This window comes from Tachyglossus aculeatus, chromosome 6 (genome assembly GCF_015852505.1).
Source record: "Tachyglossus aculeatus isolate mTacAcu1 chromosome 6, mTacAcu1.pri, whole genome shotgun sequence".
NCBI lineage: Eukaryota > Metazoa > Chordata > Mammalia > Monotremata > Tachyglossidae > Tachyglossus > Tachyglossus aculeatus.
In genome coordinates, this window is record NC_052071.1 from 35,786,628 (window position 1) to 35,808,422 (window position 21,795).

A 21,795-nucleotide genomic window follows, 5' to 3' on the forward strand; every position below is an offset into this window, starting at 1 on the left:
TCCTCCCAGGTAGCGGTACTTCGCATCAGGCCTCTGGGACAGGTACAACCTGCCCAGCTCTCCACTGGCTCGAGACGGCACGACAGCCCCTCAAAGCTGGGATGCTCTCCTCACCCCCTTCTTCCTTTCCCCCGGTCTTGCGGCCCTGCTGCCTCTCCCTCTAACCTGTGGGTCCATCCTCCATCCTCCAGCAGCCGACACCACAGCCCCGTCTTGGCGCTCAGTTCCTCACCCGGATTCCGGCTCTCGCGGCTTCCCTGCCGGGACAACAGCCCAGAGCCCCGGGCCCCCAGCTTCCCAGGCTGAGGAAGCCCAGCCCGAACTCACGAGCCACCTCTGTGTGGTTGCTTAGCACGAGCAAACGTCGCCGACCCAAGCATCCTCCCTGGCCCGGTCCCTGCCGTTATAGCTTGACTTTGGTCTGGGGGCCAGGGCGAAGAGGGGCTCAAGTTGGGGAAAGGAACAGAGGCCCCGGGAGCACGGCTTTCTTGTACTCACCCCCGGTCTCCCCAGATCCCCCACCTAAGCCGCTTTAGCCCTCCTGGTAGCAATGCAGATTTATTTCTGAAAAAGTGCTGGGGAAAAATCCTAATAAATACAACTGGGGGTAAGACTAGAACACGAGGCCGTAGAAAAATGGGGGAAAACACAGGAACGGAGGCACCCCTTCCTCTCTCCCTCCTTCATCCCACGGTAGCCTAGCTGGCTTAACCCCTCGGGAGTGAAGGACCAACAGAAGGGTTCCCAAAGTCAAGGAAAAGGGCCAGACTCAATCGTCCCGCCTCTCCAGCATTTCCTCCATCCGCGTTACGGGGGGCAGGGGCTGACCTAAGAATGAACGCCCGCACCCCCCTGTAATACTGAGCGTGGTCTCCTCCGGGATTGTGGAGGAGAAAGACGAGGGGGCTTCCCCAAAGAAGAGCGCGGGTGGGAGCGGGGGGCCTGCTGGGCACAGCCGGCATCAGGAAGTCTGTTACCGAGGCACTTGAGGGTGGCAGTGCCAAACCAAGGGGGCAGGCAGCTGGGCTGTGGCACAGAAGTCTTTCGTGGCACCATGGCATCTTCCCTGCCGGGGGCTAGGAGCCCTTCTCCTTGGAGAGCAGCCTGTAAGAGAGAGACAGGGACGGAACTGGAGAGAAAAGCCAGAACACCCCACCGCCAAAGGCCCATTCCACTCCAAGGCCTCTAGACGATTGACAGGATGGGCCAACGCCACAGTGGCAGCCGCTTTCCCCTTACCTCTCTCCGGCACTCGTCCGACAAAACGTCCCCGAGACCCAACCTTTCCGAGGAAGACGGGGGGGAGGCAGATGGCTCCAACCTGCGAGAAATGTCATCTGCCCGGGAAAGGTGGAACTGGTAAGGTGTGGGGGTGGGAGGCCACCTGATAATAATAATTGTGGTATTTGCTAAGCGCTTACCATGAGCCAGGCACCGTACTAAGCCCTGGGGGAAATACGAGCAAATCGGGTTGAACACGGTCCCTTTCCCACAACGGGCTCATAGTCTTAATTCTCAGTTGAGGTAACGGAAGCACAGAGAAGTGAAGTCACCTGCCCGAGGTCACAGCAGGCGAGCGACGGAGCTGGGATTAGAACCCACGACCTTCTGATTCCCAGGCCCGTGCTCTATCCGCTAGGCCACGCTGCTTCTCTAAATCAATCAACGGTATCGACTGAATGCTCACTGGGTACCAAGCACCGTACCACGTGCTGGGAAAGGACAATCCGGCAGAGTAGGGAGACACGTTCCCCTGCCCACAAGTTTACAGTCCAGAGGTTCCCAGTTCCAGCTCCCCAAGAAGCAAAGAAACATCTCCTCCCTGGGATCCGCTTGGCCCGCTCCCCTCCAAACCTCCCTCCTGTCTTTCCCCGCCTAACTACAGCCAAGATGACTTGGGGTCTGCTTCCCTGGTGGGAGAGAACTAATCCACCCTAGCCTCCCCTGGCTGGTCTTAGACACAGGCACATCTACTCCCCGAGACTCATAACAGGGTGGGGAATGGAAGAGACCCCACCACTGCCAACCCTGGAGTAGACACCCCATTGCCCCAGTGTTAATAGGGTTAAGGCCCCCCCCCCACCAAGTCCCCTGCTCCCCCCCACCCCGGGGGCCCCTCTCAGTGAATCGCAGGTGAAGCTAAATAAATAAATACAAGTTCTTTATTTGGCATTTTACACCCGAACATTCGCTCATTACAGGTTAAAAAAAAAAAATCAAAACAATATTAATCAAAAATAAAGAATCCGACATTCTACAAAGATCTGTACAGCGACAGCTGGGGGTTCCCAAGGAACGGGTCAGGGCACAGGAGCTGGGGGTCCCGTGCCCTCTCCCCTCAGCTTGGGATATCCCACCCCGCCGACTGCAGGTAGTTCCCAAAAGGGGCTCTTGCCTTTCCACGTGGGGGAAGGAGCCCTCGCCCATGCAGTTGGAAAGCATCTTAGCCACGCGCTGCCCCGGGGCTGCAGACCCGACCTCCTCACGTCCGGGCGGCGCAGGGATGGGGGTACACGGGGGGAGGGCAGAGGGGAGGTTAAACGGTTAATAAGCTGCACGACAGGAAGGGGTGTTCGGGCAGCACAGCCGAGCCCCCCATCCCGCCTTCAGCGAAGTTGGGGGAGAGAACGCAGGCAGGACCCCAGCCCAACCATCCTCCCCATCCCCGCCCGGTGCTCATCCCTCCTCCCCACGCCTGTTTACCCGCCTAAGAGCTCCTGCTATCCCCTAAAACCCACAGGTAAAAAGGACCAATCCATGATTCTACAGATCCCCCACCCAAAATCACTTAGGGTGGGACGGTAGTGCATTATAAAATCTGCCCCCCACCCCCAAATCACTTCCGACGAAACAATCCGCGATTGCACCTTTCCCCAGAATCACTGACGGCGGACCAGCCCGCGACCGCCGCTTTCTTTCCCCCCGTTGACCGACTGATGGGCCCCGCCGGCCCGCTCCGAGTCCTAGTAGGAGGATTCTGCTAGTTCCTCCCCTCGGTTACCAAGAAGGAGTCCGTCACATTCCCTCGTGAGCCTATTCATCGCAAGAGCCGCCCCCTCCCTCCCCGCCTCGCAGCGGCCAACCAACTCCCGCTCCTCTTGGGATGAGACCAAGCACAAACCGTAAAGCCCCCGGGAACGGGGGAACATGCCCACCTCGCCTTTATGCCTTTCAACATTGCTGGAGCTGAGGCTCCTAATTCACGCAATCCAGGAGGGAGAAGGGCGGTGGGAGGAGGGCACCTGCCCGGGATACCCGGCAGCTTTCCCCTTCTCCTTGACCGGCCTCCGGAGGACAAACTCCGGAGGCCGGGTCAGGTGGGAAGGGAGAGGGCCAGGACACTTCCCACCTCCCGATCGGCCTCCTTTGGCAGGGAAGGCCGAGGGCAGGGAGAAGCCGGGGTCGGAGGGCAGCCCCGCGGCTTGCCCCGGTGGGCTCTACGAAGCCCTCCGGGGAGCGGGAAGACGGACAGGGAAGGGGCAGGCCGGGGAGAACGCAGGGAAGTCAGGGCTGGGAAGGAGGACGCTCCTGGAGCGGAGCTGACCGTCGGAGGGGAGGCGGAGAGGGAATGGGGAGGGCGCGTGACAGTCACGCAGGCGCCCTATCTCCCTCCTCCAGCCGTGCCGGCTGAGGAGCCGGCGACCACCACCCGACTGCCCCGGGAGACGGGCGAGCCGACGTCCAACCGGCCGGCGGGCTGCAGCCGTGACCGGCTGAGGAAAGGAAGGAGGCTGGACGGGGTGGCGGGGACTCGCCAGGGAATCTGGAGCGGGGCCTTCCCCTTCTTCCCCTCCTCCTCCTCCTCCTGTCCGCCCCCACCCTCCGCCCTCCCCGCCCTCACTTGACCAACACTGACTTGGGCAGGAAGGGCTCCGTCAGGTCTGGGCGGCGGGCGGCGGAGGGCGGCGGGGCCGCGGCGGGGGCGGCCCCCTTGGGCAGGCTGTACAGGTAGACGGCCCCGATGACCAGCCCGGCCCCCAGGGCGAAGAGCGGGTCCACGCGGAAGCCGAAGAGCCGCACGGAGGCCACCGTCGAGACCACGATGGAGAAGGAGGTGGCGAAGCCCTTGAGGATGTTGTCGGCGTACTTGACCACTACGGCCACCAGCAGGCCCCCGAAGGCCTGGTTGAGGATGACCCCCCACACCACCGGCGTGTACCCGAAGAAGAAGCCCCGCTGGGCCACGGCCGGGCCCTCGGCCCACCACAGCCCCGCCAGCCCCAACAGGGTCCCAAAGAGGCCCAGCTGCAGGTTCCGCAGCCACACGGACCCCGCGCTGCCCTTCAGGATCTTCTCGAAGTAGACCCCGGCGAAGCCGGACGACAGGCAGGACACCACCACGGCCGCCAGCCCCGCCACGGGGTTCTGGTCCGCGGCCCGGCCCGGGGCTGCCGCCGCCGCCCCCCCCGCCGCCGCCGCCGGCCCCCGCCTGCTGGGCCTGGACGATGGCCACGCCGGTGAACAGCAGCAGCAGGGAGGCCCACTGCAGCCGCGACAGGCTTTTGCGCAGCATCAGCACAGAGAAGAGGGCCGTGGTCAGGATCTTCAGCTGGTATGTCACCTGGGCGGGGGAGAGGGGCAGCTTGGAGACGGCCCCGCTGGCCTCGTCCCCTCCGCCCCGGCTCCGGCAGACGGGCAGGGGGTGGCGAGTTGGTGGGCGGCAGCCTCCCGGCCTTCCCCTTCCACCCACGCCGGGGCTCGGGAGTCCCTCGGGGGGCTCAGCCGGGAGCTCTGCTCACAGAGTTGCTTGTTAGACTACAAGGGGGTATGTGTGCCCCTTCAACCCCTTTTCGACTGTGAGCCCACTGCTGGGTAGGGACTGCCTCTATATGTTACCAACTTGTACTTCCCAAGCGCTCAGTCCAGTGCTCTGCACACAGTAAGCGCTCAATAAATACGACTGATGATGATGATGATGATGTGTGTGCATCTGGGGGAAGCGACGGCCCCACGTTTCGGGGGCCCTTTTGTTCGTTCAATCGTATTCATTGAGCGCAGAGCGCTGTACTAAGCGCTTGCTTCCGGCTCTCACTCCGGCCTGATCCTCCCCAGGGCTCTGTCCGCGGGGCCTCACCTGGAAGGTGGCGGCGGGCAGGTTGGAGATGGCCACGTACTGCAGGTTGTTCTGCAGGGTGTAGATGAGGGACGGGACGGCCAGCTTCAGGGTGTCCACATACTGTACCAGGACGGCCTCATACAGGAACAGCACGAAATGTTTCACGTTCCCTGCGGTGGGCGGGGGCAGCCGGAGGTGAGCTCCGGAGCCGGGGGGGCTCCCCGGCACCGCCGCCTCTCCCGCTAGTCGGGCGTCTCGGCAGGTCCGACCTGTGGCTCCCGTGCCGGGAATTTACTCCCGGGCTCAACTCCAGCTGGCCGGGCCAAGGACATCTCCAGGAGGGCAGGCAGGGCCGATTTCCCTCACGCTGGGGCGGAGGGACCCGGGTCGGGGGGGAGACGAACGTGACTGGCAGCGGGTGAGGAGGGGGGCGTAGACGGGGGCCGCGAGGCTCAGCGCCAACTTCCTCCTGATGCTCTTAAAGACCTGACACCGGGCGGAGGACCGGGTGAACCGGGGGAAAGGCCGAAAATCTGGCTACAACGGGCAGGAAGCCGGCAACCGGCACTCCCGCCGGCCCACGCCTCTCAAGGGGGGCCCCGGGACCCACCTACCTCGCTTCTGGATGAAGATGAGCAACAGGCAGGTGACCCCCTTTAGGATCTCGGCCATCACCACGGCCGTGGTGGCAAAGAAGCGGTCTCCGGGCAGAGTCCGGGCGTAGCGGATGCTGAGGATCAGCGAGGCGTTCTGCACCACCAGCACCGCCAAGGAGATGTACTTGAGTCGCCGGTGAGCTGGGGCGGGAAAGACGAAGGGAAGGCGACGGGTAAAGGTCAGGAGAGCGGGGGATTTCCAGATGGAAATCCACACCGCTCCGTCCCGCCAAGACCTCTCCACCGGGCCTCAGGTGGAGGAGGGAAATGGGTCTCAAGTCATTCAAACGTATTTATCGAGCGCTTGGGAAGTACAAATCGGCAACATGGAGAGACGGTCCCTTCCCAACAACGGGCTCGCAGTCCGTGCTAATCCACGACTCTGGCCCAGCCCCACTCGACGTAAGGGGATGGAAGTGAGTGATCGTCTGTTGGATATGAAGGGGGGGACGTGAACATATTTACTATTTATTTTGTTAACGACGTGCACTTAGCTTTAATTCTGTTTGTTCTGACGACTTGACACCTGTCCACGTTTTGTTGTCTGTCTCCCCCGTCTACACCGTCAATGATGTGCATTTAGTTTTAATTCTATTTGTTCTGACGACTTGACTTGATGCCTGTCCACATGTTTTGTTGTCTGTCTCCCTCTTCTAGACTGTTAATGATGTGCATTTAGTTTCAATTCTATTTGTTCTGACAACTAGACACCTGTCCACGTTCTGTTGTCCGTCTCCCCCTTCTAGACTGTTAATGATGTGCATTCAGTTTTAATTCTATTTGTTCTGACGACGTGATGCCTGTCCACATGTTTTGTTGTCTGTCTCCCTCTTCTAGACTGTTAATGATGTGCATTTAGTTTTCATTCTGTTTGTTCTGACGACTTGACACCTGTACACGTGTTTTGTTGTCTATCTCCCCCGTCTACACTGTCAATGATGTGCATTTAGGTTTAATTCTATTTGTTCTGACAACTTGACTTGACGCCCATCCACATGTTTTGTTGTCTGTCTCCCTCTTCCAGACTGTTAATGATGTGCATTTAGTTTTAATTCTATTTGTTCTGACAACTAGACACCTGTCCACATGTTTTGTTGTCTCCCCCGTCTACACTGTCAATGATGTGCATTTAGTTTTAATTCTATTTGTTCTGACGACTTGACACCTGTCCACATGTTTTGTTGTCGGTCTCCCTCTTCTAGACTGTTAATGATGTGCATTTAGTTTTAATTCTATTTGTTCTGACAACTAGACACCTGTCCACATGTTTTGTTGTCCGTCTCCCCCTTCTAGACTGTCAATGATGTGCATTTAGTTTTAATTCTATTTGTTCTGACGACTTGACACCTGTCCACGTTTTGTTGTTTGTCTCCCCCGTCTACACTGTCAATGATGTGCATTTAGTTTTAATTCTGTTTGTTCTGACGACTCGACTTGACGCCTGTCCACGTTTTGTTGTCTGTCTCCCTCTTCTAGACTGTTAACGATGTGCATTTAGTTTTAATTCTATTTGTTCTGACGACTTGACACCTGTCCACATGTTTTGTTGCCTGTCTCCCCCTTCTACACTGTTAATGATGTGCATTTAGTTTTAATTCTATTTGTTCTGATGACTTGACGCCTGTCCACATGTTTTGTTGTCTGTCTCCCCCTTCTAGACTGTGAGTCAGTTGTTGGGTAGGGACCGTCTCTATATGTTGCCGACTTGGACTTCCCAAGCGCTTAGTACAGTGCTCTGCACACAGTAAGCGCTCAATAAATACGACTGAATGAATGAATGAATGAAAAGTGCTATTTATGCCAAAGTGCTACTTCTGTCCCGATGGGTAAACTGAGGTTGAAGTATCCCACCCCACCTTAAAAAGGATGGGGAAGGGAGAAAGTGGAGTCGATGGGAGCCAACGAGTCAGCGCTTAAAACAGTGCTTGTCACATAATAATAATAATAATAATAATGATGGCATTTATTAAGCGCTTACTACATGCAAAGCACTGTTTTAAGCGCTGGGGAGGTTACAAGGTGATCAGGTTGTCCCACGGGGGCTCACAGCCTTCATCCCCATTTTCCACATGAGGTCACTGAGGCCCAGAGAAGTGAAGTGACTTGCCCAAAGTCACACAGCTGACACCTGGCAGAGCCGGGATTCAAACTCATGACCCTTGACTCCAAAGCCCGGGCTCTTTCCACTGAGCCACGCTGCTTCTCTGCTGCACGTAGTAAGCGCTTAATAAATACCATTAAAAAGAAAAAAACAGGATCCTGGGGCCCCTAGAGTTATCCCTCCTGGTTTATTATTCTATCTATTTATTTATTTTATTTGTACATACTTATTCTATTTATTTTATTTTGTTAATATGTTTTGTTTCGTCGTCTGTCTCCCCCTTCTAGACCGTTAGCCCGCTGTTGGGTAGGGACGATCTCTAGATGTTGCCAACTTGGACTTCCCAAGCGCCTAGTCCAGTGCTCTGCACACAGTAAGCGCTCAAAAAATACAACTGAATGAATGAATATATGTTTGTATGTATTTATTACTCTATTTTATTTGTACATACTTATTCTATTTATTTTATTTTGTTAATATGTTTTGTTCTCTGTCTCCCCCTTCTAGACTGTGAGCCCACTGTTGGGTAGGGACCGTCTCTAGATGTTGCCAACTTGGACTTCCCAAGCGCTTAGTACAGTGCTCTGCACACAGTAAGCGCTCAATAAATACGATTGAATGAATGAATGAATGAATGAATGAATGAATCTGGCTAGTCTTGGTGTAGGAACACCTGAGACCGGGGCCGCGGGGGCTCTGCCATGTCTGCTGTGTGACCTTGGGCAAGCCACTTAACTTCTCTGTGCCTCAGTTCCCTCATCTGTCAAATGGGGATGAAGACTGTGAGCCCCCCGTGGGACAACCAGATCACCTTGTATTCCCCCAGTGCTTAGAACAGTGCTTTGCACATAGTAAGCGCTTTATAAAATGCCATCATTATTACTAGTAGTAAGCAATTACCAAATACCAAAATTACTATTATTATTATTCTCTGGGCCTCAGCTACCTCATCTGAAAATGGGGATGAAGACTGCGAGCCCCACATGGGACAACCTGATCACCTTGTATCCCCCCAGAGCTTAGAACAGTGCTTGGCACATAGTAAGCGCTTAACAAATGCCATCGTTGATACGTCACTTCTCCGGGCCTCAGTTCCCTCGTCTGTCAAATGGGGATGAAGCCTGTGAGCCCCCCGTGGGTCCACCTGATCACCTTGTACCCCCCCAGCGCTTAGAACAGTGCTTGGCACATAGAAAACACTTAACAAATGCCATCATCATTATTATTATTCTAATCCCGACTCCGCCCCTTGTCAGCTGTGTGACTTTGGGCAGTCACTTCTCTGGGCCTCAGTTCCCTCCTCTGTCAAATGGGGATGAAGACTGGGAATCCCATGGGGGACCACCTGATCACCTTGTATCCCCCCCAGCGCTTAGACCAGTGCTTGGCACATAGTAAGTGCTTAATAAATGCCACCATTATTAAGTCACTTCTCTGGGCCTCAGTTCCCTCCTCTGTCAAATGGGGATGAAGACTGTGAGCCCCCCGTGGGACCACCTGATCACCTTGTATCCCCCGCGGCACTTAAAACAGTGCTTCCACATAGTAAGCACTTAACAGGTGCCATCATTATTATTATTTTTGTTCTCTGGGCCTCAGTTCCCTCCTCTGTCAAATGGGGATGAAGACTGGGAGTCCCACGGGGGACCACCTGATGGCCTTGTATCCCCCCGCAGCGCTTAGAACAGTGGTCGGCATGTAGCAAGCGCTTAACAAATGCCATCATTATTATTAATTTTATTCTCTGGGCCTCAGTTCCCTCATCTATCAAATGGGGATGAAGACTGGGAGTCCCATGTGGGACCACCTGATCACCTTGTAATCCTCCCCAGTGCTTAGAACAGTGCCTTGCACATAGTAAGCGCTTAACAAAATACCATCATTATTATTATTATTCTCTGGGCCTCAGTTCCCTCCTCTGTCAAATTCATTCATTCATTCATTCAATCGTATTTATTGAGCACTGACTGTGTGCAGAGCACTGGACTAAGCGCTTGGGAAGTCCAAGTCGGCAACATCTTGAGACGGTCCCTACCCAACAGCGGGCTCACAGTCTAGAAGAGCGGGATGAAGAGTGTGAGTGTCCCCGTGGGATCACCTTGTATCCCCCGCAGCGCTTAGAACAGTGCTTTCTACATAGTAAGCGCTTAACAAATGCCATCATTATTATTATTTTTATTCTCTGTGCCTCAGTTCCCTCCTCTGTCAAATGGGGATGAAGACTGTGAGCACCCCGTGGGACAACCTGATCGCCTTGTATCCCCCCACCGCTTAGAACAGTGCTTTCCACGTAGTAAGCGCTTAACAAGTGCCATCATCATCATTATTATTATTATTATTCTCTGGGCCTCAATTCCCTCGTCTGTCAAATGGGGATGAAGACTGGGAGCCCCCATGGGGGACCACCTGATCACCTTGTAACCCCCTGCAGCGCTTAGAACAGTGCTTGGCACATAGTAAGCGCTTAACGAATGCCATCATCATCAATAAATACGACTGAATGAATGAATGAATTATTATTATTATTCACTGGGCCTCAGTTCCCTCCACTGTCAAATGGGGGTGAAGACTGGGAGTCCCATGGGGGCCCACCTGATCGCCTTGTATCCCCCCGCAGCGCTCAGACCAGTGCCTGGCACACAGTAAGCGCTTAAAAAAATACCATCATCACTGAATGAATGATTACTATTATTGTCTGGGCCTCAGTTCCCTCCTCTGTCAAGTGGGGATGAAGACTGAGAGTCCAACGGGGGCCCACCCGATCGCCTTGTATCCCCCCGCAGCGCTCAGACCAGTGCCTGGCACATAGTAAGCGCTTCCCAAAATACCATCATCACTGAATGAATACTTATTATTATTGTCTGGGCCTCAGTTCCCTCCTCTGTCAAAGGAGGATGAAGGCTGGGAGTCCCATGGGGGATCACCTTGTATCCCCCCGCAGCGCTCAGACCAGTGCCTGGCACATAGTAAGCGCTTCACAAAATACCGTCATCACTGAATGAATGCTTATTATTATTCTCTGGGCCTCAGCTCCCTCCTCTGTCAAAGGGGGATGAAGACTGGGAGCCCCACGGGGGCCCACCTGATCGCCTTGTATCCCCCCGCAGCCCTCAGACCAGTGCCTGGCACACAGTAAGCGCTTATCAAAATACCATCATCATCATCAATAAATGAGACTGAAAGAATGAATGAATGGTTATTATTATTGTCTGGGCCTCAGTTCCCTCCTCTGTCAAAGGGGGATGAAGACTGGGAGTCCCACAGGGGACCACCCGATTGCCTTGTATCCCCACCGCAGCACTCAGACCAGTGCCTGGCACGTAGTAAGCGCTTCCCAAAATACCATCATCACTGAATGAATGATTATTAAACACCATCATCATCATCAATAAATACGACTGACTGAATGAATGCTTATTATTATTGTGTGGGCCTCAGTTCCCTCCTCTGTCAAAGGAGGATGAAGACTGGGAGCCCCATGGGGGCCCACCTGATGGCCTTGTATCCCCCCGCAGCGCTCAGACCAGTGCCTGGCACATAGTAAGCGCTTATCAAAATACCATCATCATCAATAAATACGACCGAATGAATGAATGATCATTATTATTGTCTGGGCCTCAGTTCCCTCCTCTGTCAAAGGAGGATGAAGACTGAGAGTCCCACGGGGGCCCACCTGATCGCCTTGTATCCCCCCGCAGCGCTTAGACCAGTGCCTGGCACATAGTAAGCGCTTAGCAAAATACCATTATCACTGAATGAATGATTATTAAATACCATCATCATCATCAATAAATACGACTGAATGCATGAATGAATGCTTATTATTACTGTCTGGGCCTCAGTTCCCTCCTCTGTCAAAGGGGGATGAAGACTGGGAGTCCCATGGGGGATCACCTTGTATCCCCCCGCAGCGCTCAGACCAGTGCCTGGCACATAGTAAGCGCTTCCCAAAATACCATCATCACTGAATGAATGATTATTAAACACCATCACCATCATCAATAAATACGACTGACTGAATGAATGCTTATTATTATTGTGTGGGCCTCAGTTCCCTCCTCTGTCAAAGGGGGATGAAAACTGGGAGCCGCACGGGGGCCCACCTGATCGCCTTGTATCCCCCCGCAGCGCTTAAACCAGTGCCTGGCACGTAGTAAGCGCTTATCAAAATACCATCATCACTGAATGAACGATTACTATTATTGTGTGGGCCTCAGTTCCCTCCTCTGTCAAAGGGGGATGAAGACTGGGAGCCGCACGGGGGCCCACCTGATCACCTTCTATCCCCCCGCAGCGCTCAGACCAGTGCCTGGCACATAGTAAGCGCTTCCCAAAATACCATCATCACTGAATGAATGATTATTAAACACCATCACCATCATCAATAAATACGACTGACTGAATGAATGCTTATTATTATTGTGTGGGCCTCAGTTCCCTCCTCTGTCAAAGGGGGATGAAAACTGGGAGCCGCACGGGGGCCCACCTGATCGCCTTGTATCCCCCCGCAGCGCTTAAACCAGTGCCTGGCACGTAGTAAGCGCTTATCAAAATACCATCATCACTGAATGAACGATTACTATTATTGTGTGGGCCTCAGTTCCCTCCTCTGTCAAAGGGGGATGAAGACTGGGAGCCGCACGGGGGCCCACCTGATGGCCTTGTATCCCCCCGCAGCGCTCAGAGCAGTGCCTGGCACGTAGTAAGCGCTTCCCAAAATACCTTCATCACTGAATGAATGATTATTATTATTGTCTGGGCCTCCGATCCCTCCTCTGTCAAAGGGGGATGAAGACTGGGAGCCGCACGGGGGCCCACCTGATCGCCTTGTATCCCCCCGCAGCGCTCAGACCAGTGCCTGGCACATAGTAAGCGCTTCACAAAATACCATCATCATCAATAAATACGACTGAATGAATGAATGAATGCTTATTATTATTGCCTGGGCCTCAGTTCCCTCCTCTGCCAAACGGGGATGAAGGCTGGGAGTCCCATGGGGGATCACCTTGTATCCCCCCGCAGCGCTCAGACCAGTGCCTGGCACATAGTAAGCGCTTCACAAAATATCATCATCATCATCAATAAATACGACTGACTGAATGAATGAATGCTCATTATTATTCTCTGGGCCTCAGTTCCCTCCTCTGTCAAATGGGGATGAAGACTGAGAGTCCCATGGGGGCCCACTTGATCGCCTTGTATCGCCCCACAGCGCTTAGACCAGTGCCTGGCACATAGTAAGCGCGTAGCAAAATACCATTATCACTGAATGAATGATTATTAAATACCATCATCATCAATAAATACGACTGAATGATTATTATTATTGTGTGGGCCTCAGTTCCCTCCTCTGTCAAAGGGGGATGAAGACTGGGAGCCCCACGGGGGCCCACCTGATCGCCTTGTATCCCCCCGCAGCGCTCAGACCAGTGCCTGGCACATAGTAAGCGCTTCACAAAATACCATCATCATCAATAAATACGACTGAATGAATGAATGAATGCTTATTATTATTGCCTGGGCCTCAGTTCCCTCCTCTGCCAAACGGGGATGAAGGCTGGGAGTCCCATGGGGGATCACCTTGTATCCCCCCGCAGCGCTCAGACCAGTGCCTGGCACATAGTAAGCGCTTCACAAAATATCATCATCATCATCAATAAATACGACTGACTGAATGAATGAATGCTTATTATTATTCTCTGGGCCTCAGTTCCCTCCTCTGTCAAATGGGGATGAAGACTGAGAGTCCCATGGGGGCCCACTTGATCGCCTTGTATCGCCCCACAGCGCTTAGACCAGTGCCTGGCACATAGTAAGCGCTTAGCAAAATACCATTATCACTGAATGAATGATTATTAAATACCATCATCATCAATAAATACGACTGAATGATTATTATTATTGTGTGGGCCTCAGTTCCCTCCTCTGTCAAAGGGGGATGAAGACTGGGAGCCGCACGGGGGCCCACCTGATCGCCTTGTATCCCCCCGCAGCGCTCAGACCAGTGCCTGGCACATAGTAAGCACTTCACAAAATACCATCATCATCAATAAATACGACTGAATGAATGAATGAATGCTTATTATTATTGTGTGGGCCTCAGTTCCCTCCTCTGTCAAAGGGGGATGAGGACTGGGAGTCCTATGGGGGATCACCTTGTATCCCCCCGCAGCGCTCAGACCAGTGCCTGGCACATAGTAAGCACTTCACAAAATACCACCATCACTGAATGAATGATTATTAAATACCATCATCATCAATAAATACGACTGAAAGAATGAGTGAATGATCATTATTGTTGTGTGGGCCTCAGTTCCCTCCTCTGTCAAAGGGGGATGAAGACTGGGAGTCCCATGGGGGACCACCTTGTATCCCCCCGCAGCGCTTAGACCAGTGCCTGGCACATAGTAAGCACTTATCAAAATACCATCACCATCAATAAATACGACTGACTGAATGAATGCTTATTATTATTGTCTGGGCCTCAGTTCCCCCCTCTGTCAAATGGGGGTGAAGACTGAGAGTCCCATGGGGGGCCACCTTGTATCCCCCCCCACCGCTTAGACCAGTGCCTGGCACAAAGTAAGCGCTTATCAAAATACCATCATCACTGAATGAATGATTACGATTATTGTGTGGGCCTCAGTTCCCTCCTCTGTCAAAGGGGGATGAAGGCTGGGAGTCCCATGGGGGATCGCCTTGTATCCCCCCGCAGCGCTCAGACCAGTGCCTGGCACGTAGTAAGCGCTTCCCAAAATACCATCATCACTGAATGAATGAGTACTAAATACCACCATCATCAATAAATACGACTGACTGAATGAATGCTTATTATTATTGTGTGGGCCTCAGTCCCCTCCTCTGTCAAAGGAGGATGAAGACTGAGAGTCCCATGGGGGGGGCCACCTGATCGGAGCGCTCAGAGCGGTCTCTCCATGTTGCCAACCTGGACTTCCCAAGCGCTTAGCCCAGTGCTCTGCACGCAGTCAGCGCTCAATCAATACGATTGATTGATTGATTGATCGGTTGTCACGTAGGAAGCGCTGATCAAACCGAGGCCAGCGTTATTTCGGGCCGGCGGGGCTGCGGAGGCGGGCACCCCCCGCGAAGGCAGGATGGTCTCTCCCGCCTCGCCACACACACACACACACACACACACACACACACACACACACACCCCCGTCTCGGGGAATGGTGTCGCCCGCCCCCCCCCCGCCCCCACTGACCTGCGCTGGCCGCCCCGGGCTCGCGCTCGCCCGCGGTCCCGGCTGTGGTGACGGCCGCCGCGGCCGCCGGCCCCCCGACCCCCCCCGACCCCCCCGGACCCCCCGACCCCTCCGGCCCCCGCCGCTGCCATGTTGGCACCCGCTCGGCCCGGCCAGGCCCGGCCCGGCCCGTCTCCTCGGCAACCGCGCGCCACTTCCGGCCGCGCGCGCGCTCGCCACTTCCGGCCGCCCCCCCCGGAACCATAGAGTCGGCAGCGGGCGGCTAGAGTGGCGGCCGCCTGGGAGGACCCGGGCGGGCGGGGAGCGAGGGGGACAGGCCGCCAGGGGGAGCCTAGCAATCAGTCAGTCATCCGTCCGTCCATTCATTCATTCATTCATTCATTCATTCATTCATTCATCATCATCATCATCATCATCATCATCATCATCATCATCATCATCATCATCATCATCATCATCATCATCATCATCATCAATCGTATTTATTGAGCGCTTCCTGCGTGCAGAGCACTGGACTAAGCGCTTGGGAAGTCCAAGTTGGCAACATCGAGAGACGGCCCCTACCCAACGGTGGGCTCACAGTCTAAAAGTACATAAAATGTAATAGTAATAATGATGGTATTTATAAAGGGCTTCCTATGTGCAAAGCACTGTTCTAAGCGCTGGGGAGGTGACAAGGTGATCAGCTTGTCCCACAGGGGGCTCGCGGTCTTCACCCCCATTTTCCGGATGAGGTGACTGAGGCACAGAGAAGTTTAGTGACTTGCCCAAAGTCAACCCAGCTGACAATTGGAGGAGCCGGGGTTTGAACCCCTGACCTCTGACTCCAAAGCCTGGGCTCTTTCCACTGAGCCGCGCTGCTTCTCTGTAGTAACTGCGGTATTTGTTAAGCGCTGACTATGTGCAAGGCACTGTACTAAGTGCTAGTCAGAGGTCATGGGTTCAAATCCAGCCTCCGTCGCTTGTCAGCTGTGTGACTTCGTATTGATTCATTCGTATTGATTGAGCGCTGACTGTGTGCAGAGCACTGGGCTAAGCGCTTGGGAAGTCCAAGTTCATTCATTCATTCAATCGTATTGATTGAGCGCTTACTGGGTGCAGAGCACTGGGCTAAGCGCTTGGGAAGTCCAAGTTCATTCATTCCTTCATTCAATCGTATTGATTGAGCGCTGACTGTTTGCAGAGCACTGGGCTAAGCGCTTGGGAAGTACAAGTTCATTCATTCATTCATTCATTCATTCATATTGATTGAGCGCTTACTGTGTGCAGAGCACTGGGCTAAGCGCTTGGGAAGTCCAAGTTCATTCATTCCTTCATTCAATCGTATTGATTGAGCGCTGACTGTGTGCAGAGCACTGGGCTAAGCGCTTGGGAAGTCCAAGTTCATTCATTCATTCAATCGTATTGATTGAGCGCTGACTGTGTGCAGAGCACTGGGCTAAGCGCTTGGGAAGTCCAAGTTCATTCATTCATTCAATCGTATTGATTGAGCGCTGACTGTGTGCAGAGCACTGGGCTAAGCGCTTGGGAAGTCCAAGTTCATTCATTCATTCATTCATTCATTCGTATTGATTGAGCGCTTGCTGTGTGCAGAGCACTGGGCTAAGCGCTTGGGAAGTCCAAGTTCATCCATTCATTCAATCGTATTGATTGAGCGCTGACTGGGTGCAGAGCACTGGGCTAAGCGCTTGGGAAGTCCAAGTTCATTCATTCATTCGTATTGATTGAGCGCTTGCTGTGTGCAGAGCACTGTGCTAAGCGCTTGGGAAGTCCAAGTTCATTCATTCATTCGTATTGATTGAGCGCTTGCTGTGTGCAGAGCACTGTGCTAAGCGCTTGGGAAGTCCAAGTTCATTCATTCATTCATTCATTCAATCGTATTGATTGAGCACTGACTGTGTGCAGAGCACTGTGCTAAGAGCTTGGGAAGTCCAAGTTCATCCGAGCCCCTTCCTTCCTCTCCCCCTCGTCCCCCTGTCCATCCTCCCCATCTTACCTCCTTCCCTTCCCCACTGCACCTGTATATATGTATATATGTTTGTACAGATTTATTACTCTATTTATTTATTTATTTTATTTGTACATATCTATTCTATTTATTTTATTTTGTTTGTTAGTATGTTTGGTTTGTTCTCTGTCTCCCAACTTCTAGACTGTGAGCCCACTGTTGGGTAGGGACTGTCTCTATATGTTGCCGATTTGTACTTCCCAAGCGCTTAGTACAGTGCTCTGCACATAGTAAGCGCTCAATAAATACGATTGATGATGATGATTCATTCATTCAATCGTATTGATTGAGCGCTGACTGTGTGCAGAGCACTGTGCTAAGCGCTTGGGAAGTCCAAGTTCATTCATTCATTCATTCAACCGTATTGATTGAGCACTGACCGTGTGCAGAGCACTGTGCTAAGCGCTTGGGAAGTCCAAGTTCATTCATTCATTCATTCAATCGTATTGATTGAGCGCTTACTGCGTGCAGAGCACTGTGCTAAGCGCTTGGGAAGTCCAAGTTCATTCATTCATTCATTCAGTCGTATTGATTGAGTGCTGACTGTGTGCAGAGCACTGTGCTAAGCGCTTGGGAAGTCCAAGTTCATTCATTCATTCATTCATTCAATCGTATTGATTGAGCGCTTACTGTGTGCAGAGCACTGTGCTAAGTGCTTGGGAAGTCCAAGTTCATTCATTCAATCGTATTGATTGATTGAGCACTGACCGTGTGCAGAGCACTGTGCTAAGTGCTTGGGAAGTCCAAGTTCATTCATTCATTCATTCATTCAATAGTATTGATTGAGCGCTGACCGTGTGCAGAGCACTGTACTAAGCACTTGGGAAGACCAAGTTGGCAACATATAGAGACGGTCCCTTCCTAACAGCAGGTTCACAGTCTAGAAGGGGGAGACAGACGACAAAACCAAACATGTGGACAGGTGTCAAGTCGTCAGAATAAATTGAAGTAAAGCTAGATCAATCAATCATCAATCAATCAATCGTATTTATTGAGCGCTTACTGTGTGCAGAGCACTGTACTAAGCACTTGGGAAGAACAAGTTGGCAACATAGAGAGACGGTCCCTACCCAACAGTGGGCTCACAGTCTAGAAGGGTTATCCATCCATCCATTCACTCATTCATTCATTCAATCGTACTGATTGAGCGCTGACCGTGTGCAGAGCACTGGACTAAGCGCTTGGGAAGGACAAGTCGGCAACATAGAGAGACGGTCCCTACCCCACAACGGGCTCATTACTATTCTATTTATTTTATTTTGTTAATCAATCAATCAATCGTATTTATTGAGCACTTACTGTGTGCAGAGCACTGTGCTAAGAGCTTGGGAAGGACAAGTCAACAACACACAGAGACAGTCCTTACCCCACAACGGGCTCATTACTATTCTATTTAGTTTATTTTGATAATATTCATTCATTCATGTATTCATTCCCTCAATCCTATTTATTGAGCACTGACTGTGTGCAGGGCACTGTGCTAAGCGCTTGGGAAGGACAAGTCGGCAACATAGAGAGACAGTCCTTACCCCACAACGGGCTCATTACTATTCTATTTAGTTTATTTTGTTAATATTCATTCATTCATTCATTCATTCCATCATATTTATTGAGCGCTGACAGTGTGCAGAGCACTGTACTAAGCGCTTGGGAAGTACAAGATGGCAACATATAGAGACGGTCCCTACCCAACAGTGGGCTCACAGTCTAGAAGGGGGAGACAGACAACGAAACAAAACATATTAACAAAATAAAATAAATAGAATAGTAAATATGTACAAGTAAAATAGAGTAATAACTCTTCAGAGTTCCTGAAGAGTTCCTGAAGAGAAGCAGTGTGACTCAGAGAAGCAGCGTGGCTCAGTGGAAAGAGCCCGGGCTTTGGAGTCAGAGGTCATGGGTTCAAATCCCGGCTCTGCCAATTGTCAGCTGTGTGACTTTGGGCAAGTCACTTCACTTCTCTGGGCCTCAGTTACTTCATCTGTAAAATGGGGATTAAAATAATAATAATAATAATAATGGCATTTATTAAGCGCTTACTATGTGCAAAGCACTGTTCTAAGCGCTGGGGGGGATACAAGGTGATCAGGTTGTCCCATGTGGGGCTCACAGTCTTCATCACCATTTTACAGATGAGGGAACTGAGGCACAGAGGAGTGAAGTGACTTGCCCAAAGTCACACAGCTGACAATTGGAGGAGCTGGGGTTTGAACCCATGACCTCTGCCTCCAAAGCCCGGGCTCTTTTCCACTGAGCCACGCTGCTTCTCTTTAAAAGACTGTGAGCTCCAAGTGGGACAACCTGATCACCTTGTAACCTCCCCAGCGCTTAGAACAGTGCTTTGCACATAGTAAGCGCTTAACAAATGCCATTATTATTATTATTATTATTATGAGTCCCTGCCTGGGCCTGAAGGCTAGGTGGAACAAGAACAGTCTGACCTAGTGGAAAGAGCCTGGGCCTGGGACTCAGAGGACCTGGGTTCTACTTCTGACTCCGCCACTTGTCTGCTGTGTGACTTTGGGCAAGTCACTCACTTCTCTGTGCCTCAGTTACCTCACCTCCCAGACTGAGCCCCCTCCTTCCTCTCCCCCTCCCCCGCCTTACCTCCTTCCCCTCCCCACAGCACCTGTATATATGTTTGTATGTATTTATTACTCTATTTTATTTGTACATATTTATTCTAATTATTTTATTTTGAATGAATGAATGAATGAATGAACCTGTAAAATGGGAATTAAGAGTGTGGGCCCCGTGTGGGACGGGACTGTACCCAAACCCCCAAACTTTTTATCTTGTATCATCATCAATCGTATTTATTGAGCGCTTACTGTGTGCAGAGCACTGTACTAAGCTCTTGGGAAGTACAAGTTGGTAACATATAGAGACAGTCCCTACCCAGCAGTGGGCTCACAGTCTAAAAGAATAATAATAATAATGGCATTTATTAAGCACTTACTATGTGCAAAGCACTGTTCTAAGCACTGGGGAGGTTACAAGGTGATCAGGTTGTCTCATGGGGGGGCTCACAGTCTTAATCCCCATTTTCCAGATGAGGTCACTGAGGCCCTCATCTACTGTATTGCTTAGTTTAGCGCCCAGCACGTAGTAAGCACTCAACAGATGCCATAAAAAATAAAAATATTCCTTTTAGTCCTGCTGGAGGGAAGTAGCAACAGTTACCAGATGGGCTTTGGGTTAAACGTGAGCAGTGTCTTCTCGCAGCTAGGTTGGGAGATCAGACCATCCCCAGGGAATGTATCCTTAAACCCAGATGGACAGAGCCAAATTTTAGTTTATTGGCCAAATACTAGTGGTCTTGAGCGCTTACTTAATAATAGTGGTATTTATTAAGCACTTACTATGTGCAAAGCACTGTTCTAAGCGCTGGGAGGGTTACAAGGTGATCAGATTGTCCCACGTGGGGCTCACAGTCTTCATCCTCATTTTCCAGAGGAGGGAAACTGAGGCCCAGAGAAGTGAAGTGACTTGCCCAAAGTCACCCAGCTGACAATTGGTAGAGCCGGGATTTGAACCCATGACCTCTGACTCCAAAGCCCGGGCGCTTTCCACTGAGCCACGCTGCTTCTCTTACTTTAGATTAAGTGCTTTGGTAAATGCGGAATAATCTTGAATGGAATCCAGTTGCCCTCAATCCCAAGGGGAAGGAAGGGGAGGGAGCGGAGAGGTCAGGAATATTGCCTTCTGGGGGTCACGAAGGCCAAGTGGAGGACCTAGCAGGCGGCTAGGTTGCCAACTTGTACTTCCCAAGTGCTTAGTACAGTGCTCTGCACACAGTAAGCGCTCAATAAATACGATTGATTGATTGATTGATCCTTGGCCTTCTGCCCGCCTCGGGCCTTAGGCGTGGGATCCTCCCTGACCCAGCAGGCAGGAGAGGGAATGTGGAGAACAGGAAAGGGTGTCCCACCCATCCCCACCCCATTTCCCGGGAGCCGGGAAGGGCCCGGAGATCCCGGAATCCACATTCATTCCCTCAACTGCCCCTCCTAGGCAGGGCCCGGGCAATCCCAAAGCCCCACCTACCTCTCCTGACAGGGACCGGCTCTGACTCCGGCATCGGAAAACTGGCCCCTGGGAAACTATTTGTTCAGATAATAATAATAATAATGATGCTGATGATGGCATTTATTAAGCGCTTACTATGTGCAAAGCACCGTTCTAAGCGCTGGGGAGGTTCCAAGGTGATCAGGTGGTCCCACGGGGGGCTCACAGTCTTCACCCCCATTTGACAGATGAGGTCACTGAGGCCCAGAGGAGTTAAGTGGCTTGCCCAAAGTCACACAGCTGACAGCTGGCGGAGCCGGGATTTGAACCCATGACCTCTGACTCCAAAGCCCGGGCTCTTTCCGCTGAGCCACGCTGCTTGTCTTGATCCTTAGTACTCTTAGTCCAGTGCTCTGCACACAGTAAGCGCTCAATAAATACGATTGAATGAATGAATCCTCTGTGACCTAGTGGGAAGCAACGTAGCCTAATGGTTAAAGCCCAGACCTGAGAGACTGAGGATCTAATCCCAGCTCTGCCACTCGTCGGCTGGGTGACCTTGGGCAAGTCACTTCTCTCTGCCTCAGTCACCTCATCTGTCAAATGGGGAATTAAGACCGTGAGCCCCTGATTAATGATTAGCTTGTATCTTCCCCAGCTTTTAATACCAGAAAAGAAAGAAGCCTGGCAGCCGGATCTCTTGATTTCCTGGGCTCAGTGGAAAGAGCCCGGGCTTTGGA

The 21,795-nt window shown here is 52.2% G+C and overlaps 1 protein-coding gene across 1 annotated transcript; it reads right to left on the reverse strand.

The window, feature by feature from the left end:
- Positions 1 to 542: 542 nt before the first annotated feature.
- Positions 543 to 15,283, reverse strand: SLC35A2 (solute carrier family 35 member A2). Its single transcript, XM_038747720.1, is given in 6 exon segments — positions 543 to 1,104; positions 3,857 to 4,395; positions 4,397 to 4,561; positions 5,075 to 5,226; positions 5,671 to 5,853; positions 15,040 to 15,283. Coding segments are annotated over 6 exon segments (1,311 nt in total). The 3' UTR covers positions 543 to 1,076.
- Positions 15,284 to 21,795: the final 6,512 nt, after the last annotated feature.